The following is a 16,775-nucleotide window of genomic DNA, read 5'->3' on the forward strand; positions in this document are numbered from 1 at the left end:
TTTTGTCACATTTTTGTCATTTTTTAATCACATTTTTATCAATTTTTTGTCACATTTTTTGTCATTTTTATCACATTTTGGTCTGTGGAGGTGAAGCGTCTGACTCTCGGAGCGCTGTGATTGGTCTGACACTGACTCTCGGAGCGCTGTGATTGGTCTGACACTGACTCTCGGAGCGCTGTGATTGGTCTGACACTGACTCTCGGAGCGCAGTGATTGGCCGAGTGGGTTTGAGTTGTTAAGGAGGAAATTGCACATGGAGCAGAGCATGAAAAATCAATACTTTCACCTGAAACGGAGCCTCAGTACGGCAACACGACGGGGACAAACCCTCTGCTGTGAGTCAGTGGCTTTGACAGAAGAGCCTTTATACAAACGTAGTGTTGAGTCTGGATCTTCAGTGCTCCTCAGAAACACTCACATGAAGAACTCAAACTGCTGCAGGACGTGATTAATCCCTGAGAGCTGAGTCTGGAGCGTCTCCGTTCTCTTCAAAGGTTTTAAAGGAGGAGCGTTTACAGCGTCCGATAATCCTCTGTTTCAACATCAGACGCTCGGACTCGTGAAGACGCTGAGGTTCTGATAAACCGGCTCTGAGGTCGGGAAAGATGAAAAAATCTCTCATCAGTGACTGTGTTTGAAACAGCAGCTTCACCTGAACTCTGGGAGGGGGGGGGGGGTTTGTGTCTCCTCGTCCCATCGTCTCCTTCCTGCTTCCTCTGTGAGCGTTTAAGGTCATCCTCAGCCTCACCGTGTTTAACCTCGAGGGGGGGGAACGACCGCAGTGTACAGGTCGATGCTCGTTGTCATGGTAATAAGAACAGCTGATGGTTGAACGTGGCTGAATTTTTGAGTAATCTGTAAAAACTCTGATGGCGGCCATTTTAGGGATAGGTTTGCCTGAGTCCTCCTTGGAACGCCCCCACCTCCTGGAGACGCCTCCGAGCCGAGTGACCGACCACTGCTCCTCAGCAGAACCCCCTCCCCACTGATGCCACAGACAGCGTGTGGAGGGGGCGTGTCTAAAGGCTCAGAGGTTCTTAAAGAGACAGAGGCCTATTTCAAGACATTCACTACAGCCATTTTGAGAGAGACATTTTATACAAGGCAGTTATTCTAATTTACTGCATTTACAGATCAACAGAAGGTTTGTCATCATTGTAGTGAGATATAGACTGGTGCTATGGGACTGGGACTTTTATTGGAGTAATATTTGGTGAACAGGGATGCACTGATACCAGTATCAAGTATTGGCCCGATACCACATACTCGTACTCATTAATGAGGTCCCGATACCTCCTACAGGAGCAGCTCCTCTGAGGAGAGAAAACAACAACAAACTGGAGAATAGTTTAGTATAATATTCCAATAATCCACATAGAGCTGACTTTATTACAGACGACTCTCCCTAAACCAGAGTCTGAATTGGATCTGGATTTAACCAGGGCTAAACGTCTGCAGTGTTTACAACATACAGACTAATGTTACTAATGTTGCTAACTAGCCGCTAACTCGTGACTAACAGCTCTGGTCAGGGGTGTCGGACTGGGGGGGTAAAGGGTACTGAGTACCCAGGGCCCAGAGCAGGGTAGGGGCCCTCAAAAATGCTGCAGAAAGTGTTCTGTATTGTACTTTCTAAGTTTCCTCATAATTGATACTATAAGAACTGAACAACCGGGCTGAAATACAGTGGTTACTACACAGAATTTTGCACAAACAATAATGATGGATAATATCTCAGGGCCCTGACACCCCTTTATAAATGTGCCAAGTGGTTCAGCCCACAGCGGTGTTTAGTCTATTCCAACGTAACTTTATACAACAACAATTTACTGACAATACACTTAAAGGTATAGGCTTCAAATCAGACTGAAGCCCTTGAGTTTTGTGTTCAGGCCTTTGGCCACACAGACATCATAGTATCATCATTTTATGTAAAATAGCATTTTAATGCCTATTTTAAAGTCACACATGTGTTTTTCTCAGCACAAATATCCCCTGTCCCTGGTTCAGTGCTCCTGTTTAATGTGATGCTAATAATCATTATGCTCTACCTAAAACCAGCCATTTCAACTGGCCCAATGAAAGTAGAATATTCCACCAAATCAGATGCAATTTCAAGTCAAACACTGACTTGAAACAAACAAACAAATAAACCATGACCTCAGGACCCATTGGATAGGATATGTGTTTGTATATGAAGCACTTTTTTTGGCCAACCCTTTTTTCACTTAGTTTAGGTATATATAATAAAGTTATAATAGAATATAAATGAATTGCACTGTCAAACCACTAAACCACTGTTATGTGGTTAAAGAACATAGACTATGAAATGTGAATTTCATATGGGGGGGGGGTCCACCAAGATAGGTTGTACCCAGGGCCCAGAATTTGGTGCTACGCCCCTGACTCTGGTGAATCTTATTCATCTAAAAAAACTAACCCAGCGACTAAAAAGTCCTCAGAAAATCCAGAATAAAGACATACAGCATGTTTATACTGAGGGAAAATGAGCAAAACAATGAAAACGCTGAAGCTTCTGGAGACATAAAAATGAAATAATGTTGAATGAAGAAAAACAAAATGGCATCTGTTCACTTATGATGTAGCTCCTCTTAAAAGTGAGTTTACTCAAGGAAATGTAAATTAACTAATTACAAACAATCTGCTGCGAAAAAGAAAGTCTATAAACCGTCTGTTCATTTCAAAAAGTCTGTTGCCTCGTATCGTGTTCGGTATCGGCAAGTTTTATCACAAATTTTTACCACATTTTTGTCACATTTTTTGGGTCATTTTTTGTCTTTTTTTGTCACATTTTGTCATATTTGATAGTCAAATTTTTATCATTTTTTTTGTCATTTTTAGTCAAATTTTTTGTCACATTTTGTCATTTTTTTGTCATTTTTTTGGTCATTTTTTTGTCATTTTTTGTCACATTTTGTCAAATTTTTTGGTCAAATTTGTATCACATTTTTGTCATTTTTTGTCATTTTTTTGTCATTTTTTGTCACATTTTGTCATATTTTTTGGTCAAATTTTTATCACATTTTTGTCATTTTTTGTCATTTTTTTGTCATTTTTTTGTCACATTTTTGTCAAATGTTTGTTCATTTTTTGTCACAGTTTTGTCATTTTTTTGTCATTTTTTTGTCATTTTTTGTCACATTTTGTCATATTTTTTGGTCAAATTTTTATCAAATTTTGGTCATTTTTTTGTCATTTTTTTCTTGTCAATTTCTTGTGACATTTTTGCCACTTTTTCATCAATTTTTTTGTCACATTTCCATCATTGTTTTCTTTTTTCCAGAAGCTTTTGGATTGGGGTAAAGCCAAACTGGAGAAAATGTGCTCGGCTCAGGGTTAATTGTCCGTGAGAGTAAATCCTACACTGACAGAAAAGACAAAGGCACACTCGTGGACTCGTGGACTCGGAGACTCGTAGACTCGTATCGGTATTCGGTATTGGCCAGTATTTAAACCAAAGTACTCGCACCTGTACTTTTCCTGGTGTAGTTCGGGTTCTGCTCCTTGTTTGGTCTGAAGTGAACTCGCCCCCTGAGACTGTGGACGAGAGGCTCCGTTAACCTTTAATCCTGCGCCGCCGCCGCGGGGGCCGGGGGGCCAGGGGGCGGGGCCAGGCGCCCGCGGTTCAGCTCACACACACACAGATCAAATATTAATGCCTCTGCTCGGCCTCGCTGCGCCGCCTGATCAAACATTTATGGTTTATCTGAAAAATCTGTAAAATCATCTCTGAGTCCGAGCCTCTCGTGCCTCGCCGCTCCTCGCCGCCTCACGCCGCTCCTCGCCGCCTCTCGCCGCTCCTCGCCGCCTCACGCCACTTCACACATGTGGTTTCTCTCGCTCTGAGGCTTTTGTCTCGTCCTCAACACTTGACACTTTCTGCAGCGGCTTTTCGACTCGACTCAGTGCCTTTTCTGAGCCCGAGGGGAGGTTTATGCAGGACATTCTGTATCTTTTATTTAAGAACCAGGATCCACCGACAGCACCTCGTTAAAAACGGCCCAAGGATTTTTAACCTGGGCCAGAAAATATCCAATAAAATCAACTTCATGGTCTTCATGGTCTTCATGGTCTTCACTGAGAGGACAGAGGAGACAGACTCACACAGTGTTGTCATGCAGACTTAAAGCCCCTACAGGCCATAAGCGGCACTGCAGGCGTTGTACATGTTGTGTTTTTTACTCATTAACCTCTTAACTCCCGCCTGAACCGAGAGGATCTTTTTCCTCATGTCACATTTTTTTTTTCCATCATTTTTTTGTTGGATATTCAACTCATTTTTGTAACTTTTTTGTCATTTCTTTGTCACATTTTTGTCAAATTTTAGTCATTTTTTGTCATTTTTTGTCATATTTTTCGTCATTTTTTTATCACATTTTTGTCAATTTTTTTGTCATTTTTTGTCATTTTTTAATCACATTTTTGTCATTTTTTGTCACATTTTTGTATTTTTTTTATCACATTTCTTGTCATTTTTTGTCATTTTTTGTCACATTTTTTGTCATTTTTTGTCACATTTTTGTAATTTTTTCGTCATTTTTTTATCACATTTTTGTAATTTTTTTGTAATTTTTTGTCATATTTTGTCATATTTTGTCAATTTTTTGTAATTTTTTCGTCATTTTTTTATCATATTTTTGTCCATTTTTTGTCACATTTTAGTCATTTCTTTGTCAAATTTGTGTCATTTTTCGTCATTTTTTAATCATATTTTTGTCTTTTTTTTGTCACATTTTTTTTCCATTTTTTGTCAATTTCTTGTGACATTTTTGCCAATTTTTCATCCATTTTTCGTCACTTTTTCGTCAATGTTTTCTCACTTTTTTGTCACATTTCCATCATTGTTTTCGTCTCAGTTTTGTTGCTATTTTCTCACCTTTTTTCCCAGAAGCTTTTGGATTGGGCTAAAGCCAAACTGGAGAAAAGGTGCTCGGTTCAGGCGGGAGTTAAGGGGTTAATTGCCCGTGAGAGTAAATCCTGACAGAAAAGGGACAGAGGGATATTGTTCATCCACATTGGAGATCATTTGTTTCACTCAGACTTGGCTGTAAATACTGTTTAAGCGGCGCTAGCCTGCAGTTAGCTTAGCCCGTTAGCCTGTCAGCTTCATCTACTCCGACCCGGTGGCAGCCAAGTTGCATTTGTGGTTTTCTGGCTAGAGACACCGGGGCAGATGAAGACAATAGTGGAGGTGATGAGCAAAACAATAAACCCTCGGCTTGAACTAAAACAGCAACAAATGGAGGACAATAGTTGCATTTTGTTTCTGCTGAATTCAAGCTAACGCCTCAGAGACTCAACACTTTCATCTTTTCATTCATAACTTCAAGGAACTTTTGTAAAACTTCTAAACAACTTTAAAATGTGCGTTCCGTTAAATGAAGTTCCTCTCGCGACTGTGACACAAATAAACTTCTCAAAACCAAACAAATGATGATGACTGTGGATGAAGATGAAATCCTTTCAATGGAAACTAGAAGATTTAAAACTGCACTGACGACGAGTCACCTGACAACTCCCAGCATGCACTTCTTTGCAAACATTTGTCTAAAATGTATAAAAATAGAGGTCTGAAGTTCTGTGGGTCCTGGAGGGAGTTACAATAAACTATTTCCTCATGAGTGTGACGTCCCAGAGGCCCATCGCTCATTATACCAGATTATCGGAACCATGACTCAATAAAGCGCCACCTGAGGGGGATAAAAGGCGCCACATCCCTCTAGTGGAGGAGTCGTGTAATTGCATCTATGTAAAGATAGATCCTCCAATGGCTTTTCCCGCTAATTGTGGGCCGGTGTTAAGGTATAACGGGCCTTATCTCGGTCTGACCGGCCCAACCGGCCCAAAAGTACGTCGGCCCATCGGGAAAACTCCCCAATCTCCCGACGGCCCGTCCAGCCCTGGCAATGTCTCAGGTCAAATCATGGATTCCTTCACATTCTTCTTGGCAGTGAACCCTGTGTTGTTGCAGTTGCAGATCTCCCACACAGCATTGTTCTGATTTCTGGTTCCAAAATCAAAACGGTGATATTATGGTCCCCAGTGCTGGATTTGTTTACATTTCTGAGCCTTCACGGTTTAATCCTCGTCCTCGTCCGCTCCTCGTGTCCTGACGTGTTCCTGCTCCTCCGCCTCGCTCACGTTTCAGTGTTTTCAGTTTAGAGCTGGAGGAACCATGGATCTGATTAAACTGTTCAGGACGGCCGGCCCTGATCAGGGACTGATTCCAGGTCCATTTACTTACATACAGTATTTAGGCAAATTATATTTCGACCAATATAAACATGTGGCAGAGATTTTTAAACAGGCACTTCTCCCCAAAACATCTATTTCAGTCATGGAGCATCATCACATAAATCAAAACATTAACTAAGGACAGAAAAATTAAAAAAAACATGAAAATCGAGCATTAAAATTAAGCATTTCTGATCCATATTCAATTATTTGTGGTCCAATCATAGGTTGACTGGATTTTTTGGTCCAAAATACTCAAGTAAAACATAATTCAACAAAAATGTCAACAAAATACTCTTTTTGGAAAATCTGGCTCATTATTTTCAATTTTGACGGTCAGAAATTATCTAAAAATACTCCACAAATGAGAAAATCTTCTTGTAAACAAACTTTTAGGTAATTCCAGTTCTGTTCCCTTAATCCTCATGACTATTCTCTTCAAAAATGAGCCGTTTCCCAAAGAAATCCATTGATATTTGTGCTGGCAGCGCTCAGTGCAGGCCAGAAGCACATGTTAGCCACATGTTAGCCACATGTTAGCCACATGTTAGCCGCATGTTAGCCACACGTTAGCCTCATGTTAGCCACATGTTAGCCACATCTTAGCCACATGTTAGCCACACGTTAGCCACATGTTAGCCACACGTTAGCCACACGTTAGCCACACGTTAGCCACACGTTAGCCACATGTTAGCCACACGTTAGCCTCATGTTAGCCACATGTTAGCCACATGTTAGCCACATGTTAGCCACATGTTAGCCACGTGTTAGCCACACGTTAGCCTCATGTTAGCCACGTGTTAGCCACACGTTAGGCACACGTTAGCCTCATGTTAGCCACATGTTAGCCACGTGTTAGCCACACATTAGCCTCATGTTAGCCACATGTTAGCCACGTGTTAGCCACACGTTAGCCTCATGTTAGCCACACGTTAGTCACACGTTAGCCTCATGTTAGCCACACGTTAGCCATGTGTTAGCCACACGTTAGCCACACGTTAGCCACGTGTTAGCCACACGTTAGCCACACGTTAGCCACACGTTAGCCTCATGTTAGCCACATTAGCATTTAGGCACAGACTTGTTGATTTCCCAGGTGACAGTGGTGCATCTGTGTAGACGTCCATTGTCTCTCTCTCAGACGTGTAAAAGCTCTTTTCTGAGTAAACAAGGCGGCCATTTTGTTTTGGGGGAAGCTGTGACTGACGCACCTTTGTGAGACTGAGATAAATACTTCATTTTGCTTTGATTTAGTCCATTTTTGGGAGGTTTGTTGTTGCTGTTTCACTTTGTTTGACACATTTGTGAAAATATTTTTGCTTTTATAACATTTGTCACTTTGGTTTGTGCACGATACTAATGAGATAAAGCACCAAAACACTGAAAGGTTTACAAATCCAACAGACTTGGACCTGGACTTCTGAGATTTTGCACACATGCTGAGCACCAGTAAGGCTAACACTGTCCTCAGTTTGGAGTGTGTGCTATGAAGTATATTTTCAGGAAAGACATTTCAGTTTATGTGTAATTTTCGATATATAAAAAAGATATATTTGTATTAATTTTATAACTAAAGAACCTTTTTACATGTTTTTGTCACAATGTCCTTCTAAATGTACAAAGAAACTTCTTGTCCTGATTCCTCTGATGGTTCACATCAGCAGTTTGGACTATTTGGACTTGTTTAATTTAGCCGGGCGAGAGGACATCAAAATAGGTGGTCCTTAACAGGTTAAAGGAGCAGGTGCAGGAGCCGCTTTCTTCTTTGATGTGGATTAGCGTCTGCAGTCGGGTGTGGCCCCTCAGTCACCGGGGCCACACACGCTCAGACTGAGGGGCCCCGGGGAAGACGTTGGAGTCACTTCCTGGATAAAAGGAAAAGGGAAATCTGCGGTTTTGTTTGGATGACGAGGCCAAACGGTGGATCAGTGTCTGAGCTTTGTGAGATCCCTGCTCCCCCCTCGTCCCCTGTCTGCCCCCCCCTCGTCACCTGGGCGCCCCCCGCGGTCCTACAGTGGCTCCTGGGTCGGGCCCCGCTGCGTTAATCCGTCTGATGGAGCGGCCGGAGGATTTGGGGAGCACAAAGCCAGACCCAAAGCCTCTTATCTGCGGCTGTTGTGACTGACTTCAGCTCCGGGTTTTATCTGGACCACGGAGCGGAACGGAGGAGCGGGGCCCTGGGCGGGGCCCTGGGCGGGGCCTCGGCGGGGCCCCCGGCGGAGCTCTGCGTGAGGCATCAGTGCGTTACAACACGGTGGCTGGAACAGGAGCAGAAAGTTTCAGTTTTAGTTGCCGACGTCCAGACTTTGTTTTCAGGGCGATCAAACGTCCGGCGCTGCTGTGGTTGTGGTTGTTGTGGTGGTTGTGGTCGTGGCGTCTGGACTTTTCTGTGGTAGAAAAACCGAGTCAGAAACAGCACAGACTCAGACTTTACTACAGAGACGTTCATGTGTTTTAGATCATTTATTTAACCGTCTCATGGACAACAGGGCTCAGATGTGATGCTTTAGAAAGTCCAAATACTGACGTACGGAATAAAGAGAAATACATCTGTGCATCTGAAGATCAGCAAAGATTCATCGAGCAGGAACGAGGGAACCGTCGGTCAGACAAACGTCATCCTTTAACCTCTTACCCCCCGCCTGAACCAAGTGCATTCTGTCCTCTTTGTGTAGGTCTGTGTAACACCTCATTTGAAAGCTAAGACCCACAAAACTGATCTTTTTCCTCGCGTTGTTGCTGTGTTGTGTCATCTTTATATGTTTTTTTTTAATTATTATTTTTGTCACTTTTTGATTGAGTTTTTGTCATTTTTTTGATTCAGATTAATTTTTTTGGCCATTTGCAGTTTGAAAAACCACGTTGGAAAAACACTGCCACATTAAAAGCCTCAGGGCAAAATACTGTACAATAAAAGTCCACACAGATACATAAAATAGAAGTGCCTTGTTTAAAGTGATCACAGCTTGAGGAAAGAAACTGTTAATATGTCGATCAGTAGAACATATGATGGAGCGATACCTTCTCCCTGAAGGAAGCATCTCAGAAAAGGCCTGAGCCGGGCGGCCTGAGGCGTCACTGGGCAAGTTTTAAAGCTCGATTCAGTCGTCGAGCTTTATATGTGGCTCCAGGAGCGGCAAAGAGCAGCCATTGGTCCTGAGGCTGAGAACCACTTTGTTCAGAGCCTTCTTCTCTTTCAGAGTGAGACCAAACCACACGGTGACACAACTGGTCAGGACACTCTCAGTTACACAATAATAAAAGTTAAAAAGAATCCTAGTGTTTTGGGTAAACTCTCGAAGCCTGCGTAAAAAGAAGAGGCGCTGTCAGAGTTCATCGTATGAGAGCTCCAGTTCAAGTCATGAGAAAGAGTCACACCCAAGAATTCACATTTCTCAACAATCTGCACATCAGAATCTTGGAGAGTCACAGGAAGCTGATTCCTATTGTGACAAAAATCAATAACAAGTTCACATGTTTTTGAAGTGTTCAAAAGCAGGTTGTTTTCTCTCCTCACTGAACAACATTCTCCACCTCCTCACGATAATGAGACTCATCATTTGAACTGATGGTCGTATCGTCGGCATATTTGATGATCACATTTTTATCATGAGATGCGACAAGGTCATGAGTATACAGTGTGAACAGCAGGGGGCTCAACACACAGCCCTGTGGGACACCAGTGCTAACGAACAGCTCATCAGAAACACAACCGTTGATTTTGACCCTTTGTGGTCGACAAGTCAGAAAATTAAAAATACAATTACAAATGGCATTACTGAGTCCCGAGCGTTTGAGTTTTTCGATGAGCTTTGTTGGGACCATTGAGTTAAAAGCTGAACTGTAGTCTGTGAATATCATTCTAGCATATGCTCTCCGTTCATCAAGATGTTTGTAGACAGAGTTCAAAGCAAAGGAAATGGCGTCCTGAACACTTATGTTTTTTCTATACGCAAATTGTAGCAGGTCCACAGACACAGGGATTTGATCTCTGATAAACACCAACCGCTCAAAAGTTTTCATCAGGACAGATGTGAAGGCCACTGGCCGATAGTCAGACAAGTGTTGAGTTTTTGTCACATTTTTGTTGAGTTTTTGTCACTTTTTTATTTAATTTTTGTCATTTTTTGGTTGAATTTTTGTCACTTTTTTGTTGAATTGTTGTCACATTTTTTTTTTTTTTGTCACATTTTTGTTGAATTTTTGTAGAATTTTTGTTGATTTTTTGTTGAATTTTTGTTGAATTTTTGTTGAATTTTTGTTGAATTTTTGTTGAATTTTTGTCACTTTTTGGTTGAATTTTTGTCACATTTTTGTTGAATTTTTGTCACATTTTTGTTGAATTTTTGTCACTTTTTGGTTGAATTTTTGTCACATTTTTGTTGAATTTTTGTCACTTTTTGGTTGAATTTTTGTCACATTTTTGTTGAATTTTTGTCACTTTTTGGTTGAATTTTTGTCACATTTTTGTTGAATTTTTGTCACATTTTTGTTGAATTTTTGTCACTTTTTGGTTTAATTTTTGTCACATTTTTGTTGAATTTTTGTCACTTTTTGGTTGAATTTTTGTCACTTTTTGGTTGAATTTTTGTTGAATTTTTGTCATATTTTTGTTGAATTTTTGTTGAATTTTTGTCACATTTTTGTTGAATTTTCGTTGAATTTTTGTTGAATCTTTGTCACATGTTTGCTGCATTTTTGTCACTTTTTTGTCGCATTTACATCCTTGTTTTCTTCTCATTTTTTGTGGCTGTTTTGCTGCTTTTTTCCCAAGAAGCTTTTTGATTCGGGTAAAGCCAAACTGGAGAAAATGGGATCCGTTCAGGTGGGAGTTAAGAGGTTAAAGGGGAGGCCCGGGTTCTTCCTCTGTGTTTGAACTTAAAGAGTGGTTTTTAGAGCGTGTTTGGAGCCTGTTCATTGGGTGAGATGTTCCGCAGTGTGGCTTTAAGGACTTGTGTTTGTGTGAAGCGTGTGTTGACCCTGGCGTGTGTGTGTTGACCCTGGCGTGTGTGTGTGTGTGTGTGTTGCAGCCTGGTCGAAGCTGGAGCTGAGCGTGCAGGACGGCGTGGAGGTGCTGCTGGGCGCCGCGGCCCACATCCCCTGTCACTACAGCTTCAGCGACGGCCCCGAGCCGCCCTTCGTCATGCTGCAGTGGTTCGTGGTGAGTCTCACTGATGCCTCCAGATGTTTGTGGTCTGACCTCACACTGACCTCACTCTGACCTCACACTGACCTCACTCTGACCTCATACTAACCTCTCACTGACCTCTCACTGACCTCACTCTAGCCTCACACTGACCTTCACACTGACCTCTCACTGACCTCACACTGACCTTCACACTGACCTCTCACTGACCTCTCACTGACCTCACTCTGACCTCTCACAGTTTTTCTCACATTTTTTGTTGAATTTTTGTCATTTTTTTAGTTGATTTTTTTCAAGTTTTTGTTGAATTTTTGTCATTTTTTTAGTTGATTTTTTTCAAGTTTTTGTTGAATTTTTGTCTTTTTTTTTTAGTTTTTGTCACATTTTTGTTGAATTTTTTCACATTTTTGTTGAATTTTTTCACATTTTTGTTGAATTTTTGTAATTTTTTTGTTGAATTTTTTCAAGTTTTTGTTGAATTTTTTCACTTTTTTGTTGAATTTTTTCACTTTTTTGTTGAATTTTTGTCACATTTTTTGTCTTTTTTTGTCTTTTTTTTGTTGAATTTTTTCACTTTTTTGTTGAATTTTTGTCTTTTTTTTTTTGTCACATTTTTGTTGAATTTTGGTCATTTTTTTAGTCGATTTTTTTCAAGTTTTTGTTGAATTTTTTCAAGTTTTTATTGAGTTTTTGTCACATTTTTCCCTGACCTCTCTCTGACCTCTCCCTGACCTCTCACTGACCTCTCACTGACTTCACACTGACCTTCTCACTGACCTCTCACTGACCTCACACTGACCTCTCACTGACCTCTCTCTGACCTCTCACTGACCTCTCTCTGACCTCACACTGACCTCTCACTGACCTCTCACTGACCTCTCACTGACCTCTCACTGACTTCACACTGACCTTCTCACTGACCTCTCTCTGACCTTCTCACTGACCTCTCACTGACCTCTCACTGACTTCACACTGACCTCTCACTGACCTCTCACTGACCTCACACTGACCTCTCACTGACCTCTCACTGACTTCACACTGACCTCTCACTGACCTCACACTGACCTCTCACTGACCTCTCTCTGACCTCACACTGACCTCTCACTGACCTCTCACTGACCTCTCTCTGACCTCTCACTGACCTCTCTCTGACCTCACTCTGACCTCACTCTGACCTCTCACTGACCTCTCTCTGACCTCTCTCTGACCTCCTGACCCCTCGTCTCTGCAGAAGTCCCCGGGGAACAGCTCTCGGGCTCGGATCTTCTACGGCGACAGCGCTCAGGAGCTGGTGGACAATCACACCGAGTACAGCGAGCGCGTGCAGGTTAGCTCCGCCCACAACCACAGCCTGCTGACCATCAGCGACGCCCGCCTCTCCGACCAGAGGGAGTTCTTCTGCCAGGTCAACGGGCTGGCGGCCGGCAGCGCCGAGGGCAAGACCGTCCTGCGGGTCTACGGTGAGATCTGTGACCAGGAAGTGGATCAGCAATGTTCCCAAAGCTCCCTCCAAATTTACCCCAGAGTGACAAAAATCCAGCAAAATAAGACAAAAATCCAGCAAAAAAAGACAAAAATCCAGCAAAAAAAGACAAAAATCCAGCAAAAAAGTAACAAAAATCCATCAAAAAAAGACAAAAAATCCATCAAAAAAAAGACTAAAATCCAGCAAAAAAACAAACAATAAATCCATCAAAAAAAAGACAAAAATCCAGCAAAAAAAGACAAAAATCCAGCAAAAAAGTAACAAAAATCCATCAAAAAAAGACAAAAAATCCATCAAAAAAAAGACTAAAATCCAGCAAAAAAAAAAACAATAAATCCATCAAAAAAAAGACAAAAATCCAGCAAAAAAAGACAAAAATCCAGCAAAAAAAGACAAAAATCCAGCAAAAAAAAGACAAAAATCCAGCAAAAAAAGACAAAAATCCAGCAAAAAAAGACAAAAATCCAGCAAAAAAAAGACAAAAATCCAGCAAAAAAAGACAAAAATCCAGCAAAAAAAGACAAAAATCCAGCAAAAAAAGACAAAAATCCAGCAAAAAAAGACAAAAATCCAGCAAAAAAAGACAAAAATCCAGCAAAAAAAGACAAAAATCCAGCAAAAAAAGACAAAAATCCAGCAAAAAAGTAACAAAAATCCATCAAAAAAAGACAAAAAATCCATCAAAAAAAAGACTAAAATCCAGCAAAAAAAGACAAAAAATCCAGCAAAAAAAGACAAAAAATCAGCAAAAAAAGACAAAAAATCCAGCAAAAAAAGACAAAAAAAGACAAAAATCCAGCAAAAAAATGACAAAAATCCAGCAAAAAGTGACAAAAATCCAGCAAAAAAAGACAAAAATCCAGCAAAAAAGTGACAAAAATCCAGCAAAAAAATGACAAAAATCCAGCAAAAAAATGACAAAAATCCAGCAAAAAAGTGACAAAAATCCAGCAAAAAAATGACAAAAATCCAGCAAAAAGTGACAAAAATCCAGCAAAAAAGCGACAAAAATCCAGCAAAAAAGCGACAAAAATCCAGCAAAAAAAGACAAAAATTCAGCAAAAAAAGACAAAAATCCTGCAAAAAATGACAAAAATCCAGCAAAAAAGTGACAAAAATCCAGCAAAATAAGACAAAAATCCAGCAAAATAAGACAAAAATCCAGCAAAAAAGTGACAAAAATCCAGCAAAAAAGTGACAAAAATCCAGCAAGAAAGTGACAAAAATCCATCAAAAAAGACAAAAATCCAGCAAAAAAGTGACAAAAATCCAGCAAGAAAGTGACAAAAATCCATCAAAAAAAAGACAAAAATCCAGCAAAAAAGTGACAAAAATCCAGCAAAAAAGTGACAAAAATCCAGCAAAAAATGAAAAAAAATCCAGCAAAAAAGTGACAAAAATCCATCAAAATAAGACAAAAATCCAGCAAAAAAGTGACAAAAATCCAGCAAAAAAGTGACAAAAATCCAGCAAGAAAGTGACAAAAATCCAGCAAAAAAGACAAAAATCCAGCAAAAAAGACAAAAATCCAGCAAAAAAGTGACAAAAATCCAGCAAAAAAGTGACAAAAATCCATCAAAAAAAAGACAAAAATCCAGCAAAAAAGTGACAAAAATCCAGCAAAAAAATGACAAAAATCCATCAAAAAAAAGACAAAAATCCAGCATAAAAGTGACAAAAATCCAGCAAAAAAGTGACAAAAATCCAGCAAAAAAAAGACAAAAATCCAGCATAAAAGTGACAAAAATCCAGCATAAAAGTGACAAAAATCCAGCAAAAAAAAATGACAAAAATCCAGCAAAAAAAACAGCAACAAAATGTGACAAAAATCCAGCAAAAAGTAACAAAAAAGTAGCAAAAGTGTCAAAAACACATAAGGGAAATAAAAAGTGACGACAATGGCAAAGAGGAGAGAAGCATTTGGTTTGGGCGGGTGGTAAGAGGTTAATACAGCTTTAAGTGTTTGTTGAACTCGAGTGAAACTGAAATAAAATAAGCATTAACTTCAAAGCAAAACCATAAGAAAATAAAAGCAGCACCAAATGGCTGATGCCAGAAACTAGCAAACTGGAAAGTTAGCATAGCTGACGCTAATTAGCATTTTCACGATCTTTTTATATGCTAATTAGATCGTTAGCACAGTACTCTCAGCTAAACAGGCACTGCTAAAGGCTAATTCTTGGTGACAACACAATGTGCAAAAAACAATCTCTTTTTTATTCCTAAAGTTCACGAAACACATATTAAACACATATTAAACACATATTAAACACATATTAAACACGTATTAAACACATATTAAACACGTATTAAACACGTATTAAACACATATTAAACTTGAACTAAAGCTTTCGGAGATGTGGAACTCAGGAGGTCAAGTTTCATGGACAGGCAGGTTTTTTAGCGCCACATTTTTACTCGTCTGGCTAGTGCTTCTGCTGCTACCCATAATGCATTGCAACTACTGACTGAGCCTTCAAAATAAAGTTCAGCTAAACCCATGCTGACTCTGTAGAAATGATCTTTTTAACCAAATTACTATTTTTAACATGAATTGATGAACAGATGAATTATAACATATTTATTCCTAAATTATAAAGACGCATTTTTTAAAGAAACACTTTTACATATATTATCTTTATACGTCCAGCCTGAGTCCTTTACTATGATAATATATTATATTATATTATATTATGTTATATCATATTATTACGCCTTATTATCCGGCTCTTCACAACGTAAGCAGAAGCTCCGTTGATTTGAATGGGATTTCCCAACGTTCTCCCGGTCATTATTTTCTGATAAAGGACGTCTGAAAAAAATAACTCCGCTGCCAATGGCAACGGAGTTGGTGTTTTCATATCACTCCGCGCGTTCATAGCAGCGACACTATCTGTCCCGTCACTGAGAGAGAAGTCGGGGGAATTGCTCGTGAAGTTAGCGTGAGTCTGACTTTCAACTTACCCAGAGATTCACCACCATTCCTCCAACTGCGCCTTCAACTAAGTAGCTAGGCTAGCTATTAGCCTTGCTGCCTCTAGCCTAGCCAAACGTTGCCGAGCAACGCACAAACGTTTGGGAACTATTTGTCACGGAAGTCATTAAATAAACCTTTCGACCTTCATAAAAGTGTACGAAGTTTATGTTGTGTGAGTTCAGTTGGCAAATGGCCGAATAATAAGCGAAACAAGACCCCTCCGCTTCACGTCGGGGTCCGGTTCGCCCTGTCGGTGCTTATTTTCCCGATAATGACCAGCGTTCTATACATTATCCCTTACTTATATTATATTATATTATATTGTATTATATTACATTATATAGGCTTATGCACATGTGTTTCTCCACGTGACGTCTTCCTGGACAGTCAGCCAGACCTGGACTTCCTGTCAGCGATCGTTTACTTTCACAATTAGCAGGTTTCCACACAAATAAAGAGAAGCTCAGGATCTGGTTATGGACAGAGTTACTGATGGAGTCACAGAAACGTGTTACAAACATCATGTTCTCTGTGAATCTGCCCCAAAGGAAACACCAGCGCTCGTAAGGGGCGGAGCTTTATCTTAGAGCTAAAGGCTAGTGTTGAAAAATGATAATATAACATGTAAACAAGTCAATATAATTTAAACTAACAGGACCATTCTTTTTTGCGCTCGTTCAAAACTTTGCGCTAGTTTTATTTTTTATTTTGTGTTAGCCGCGTTAGCCGCGTTAGCCGCATTAGCCTCAAGACAAAAACATCCACCGTTATGAACACGGAGTTTCCTCCAGTGAAGCCGTTAAGTCTCAGGTAATATTTTCTAACCTGCTCCGTCACATCTGAACTTTTACTCTCTGTCCTTTACCAGATCTTATTATTGCTTCATTTAATGGGTAGAGATAACGGAC

The 16,775-nt window shown here is 40.2% G+C and overlaps 1 protein-coding gene across 1 annotated transcript in view; it reads left to right on the forward strand.

Moving 5' to 3' along the window:
* Window positions 1–16,775, forward strand: part of mcama (melanoma cell adhesion molecule a) — a 76,471-nt gene that overhangs the window by 34,194 nt on the left and 25,502 nt on the right. The window contains exons 2-3 of the mRNA XM_079565642.1: window positions 11,289–11,419; window positions 12,636–12,864. Coding sequence (XP_079421768.1) covers window positions 11,289–11,419; window positions 12,636–12,864 — 360 coding nt within the window. The remainder of the gene's footprint in view (window positions 1–11,288; window positions 11,420–12,635; window positions 12,865–16,775) is intronic.

Source organism: Gobius niger (assembly GCF_951799975.1).
Source record: "Gobius niger genome assembly, chromosome: 11".
NCBI classification, from domain to species: Eukaryota; Metazoa; Chordata; class Actinopteri; order Gobiiformes; family Gobiidae; genus Gobius; species Gobius niger.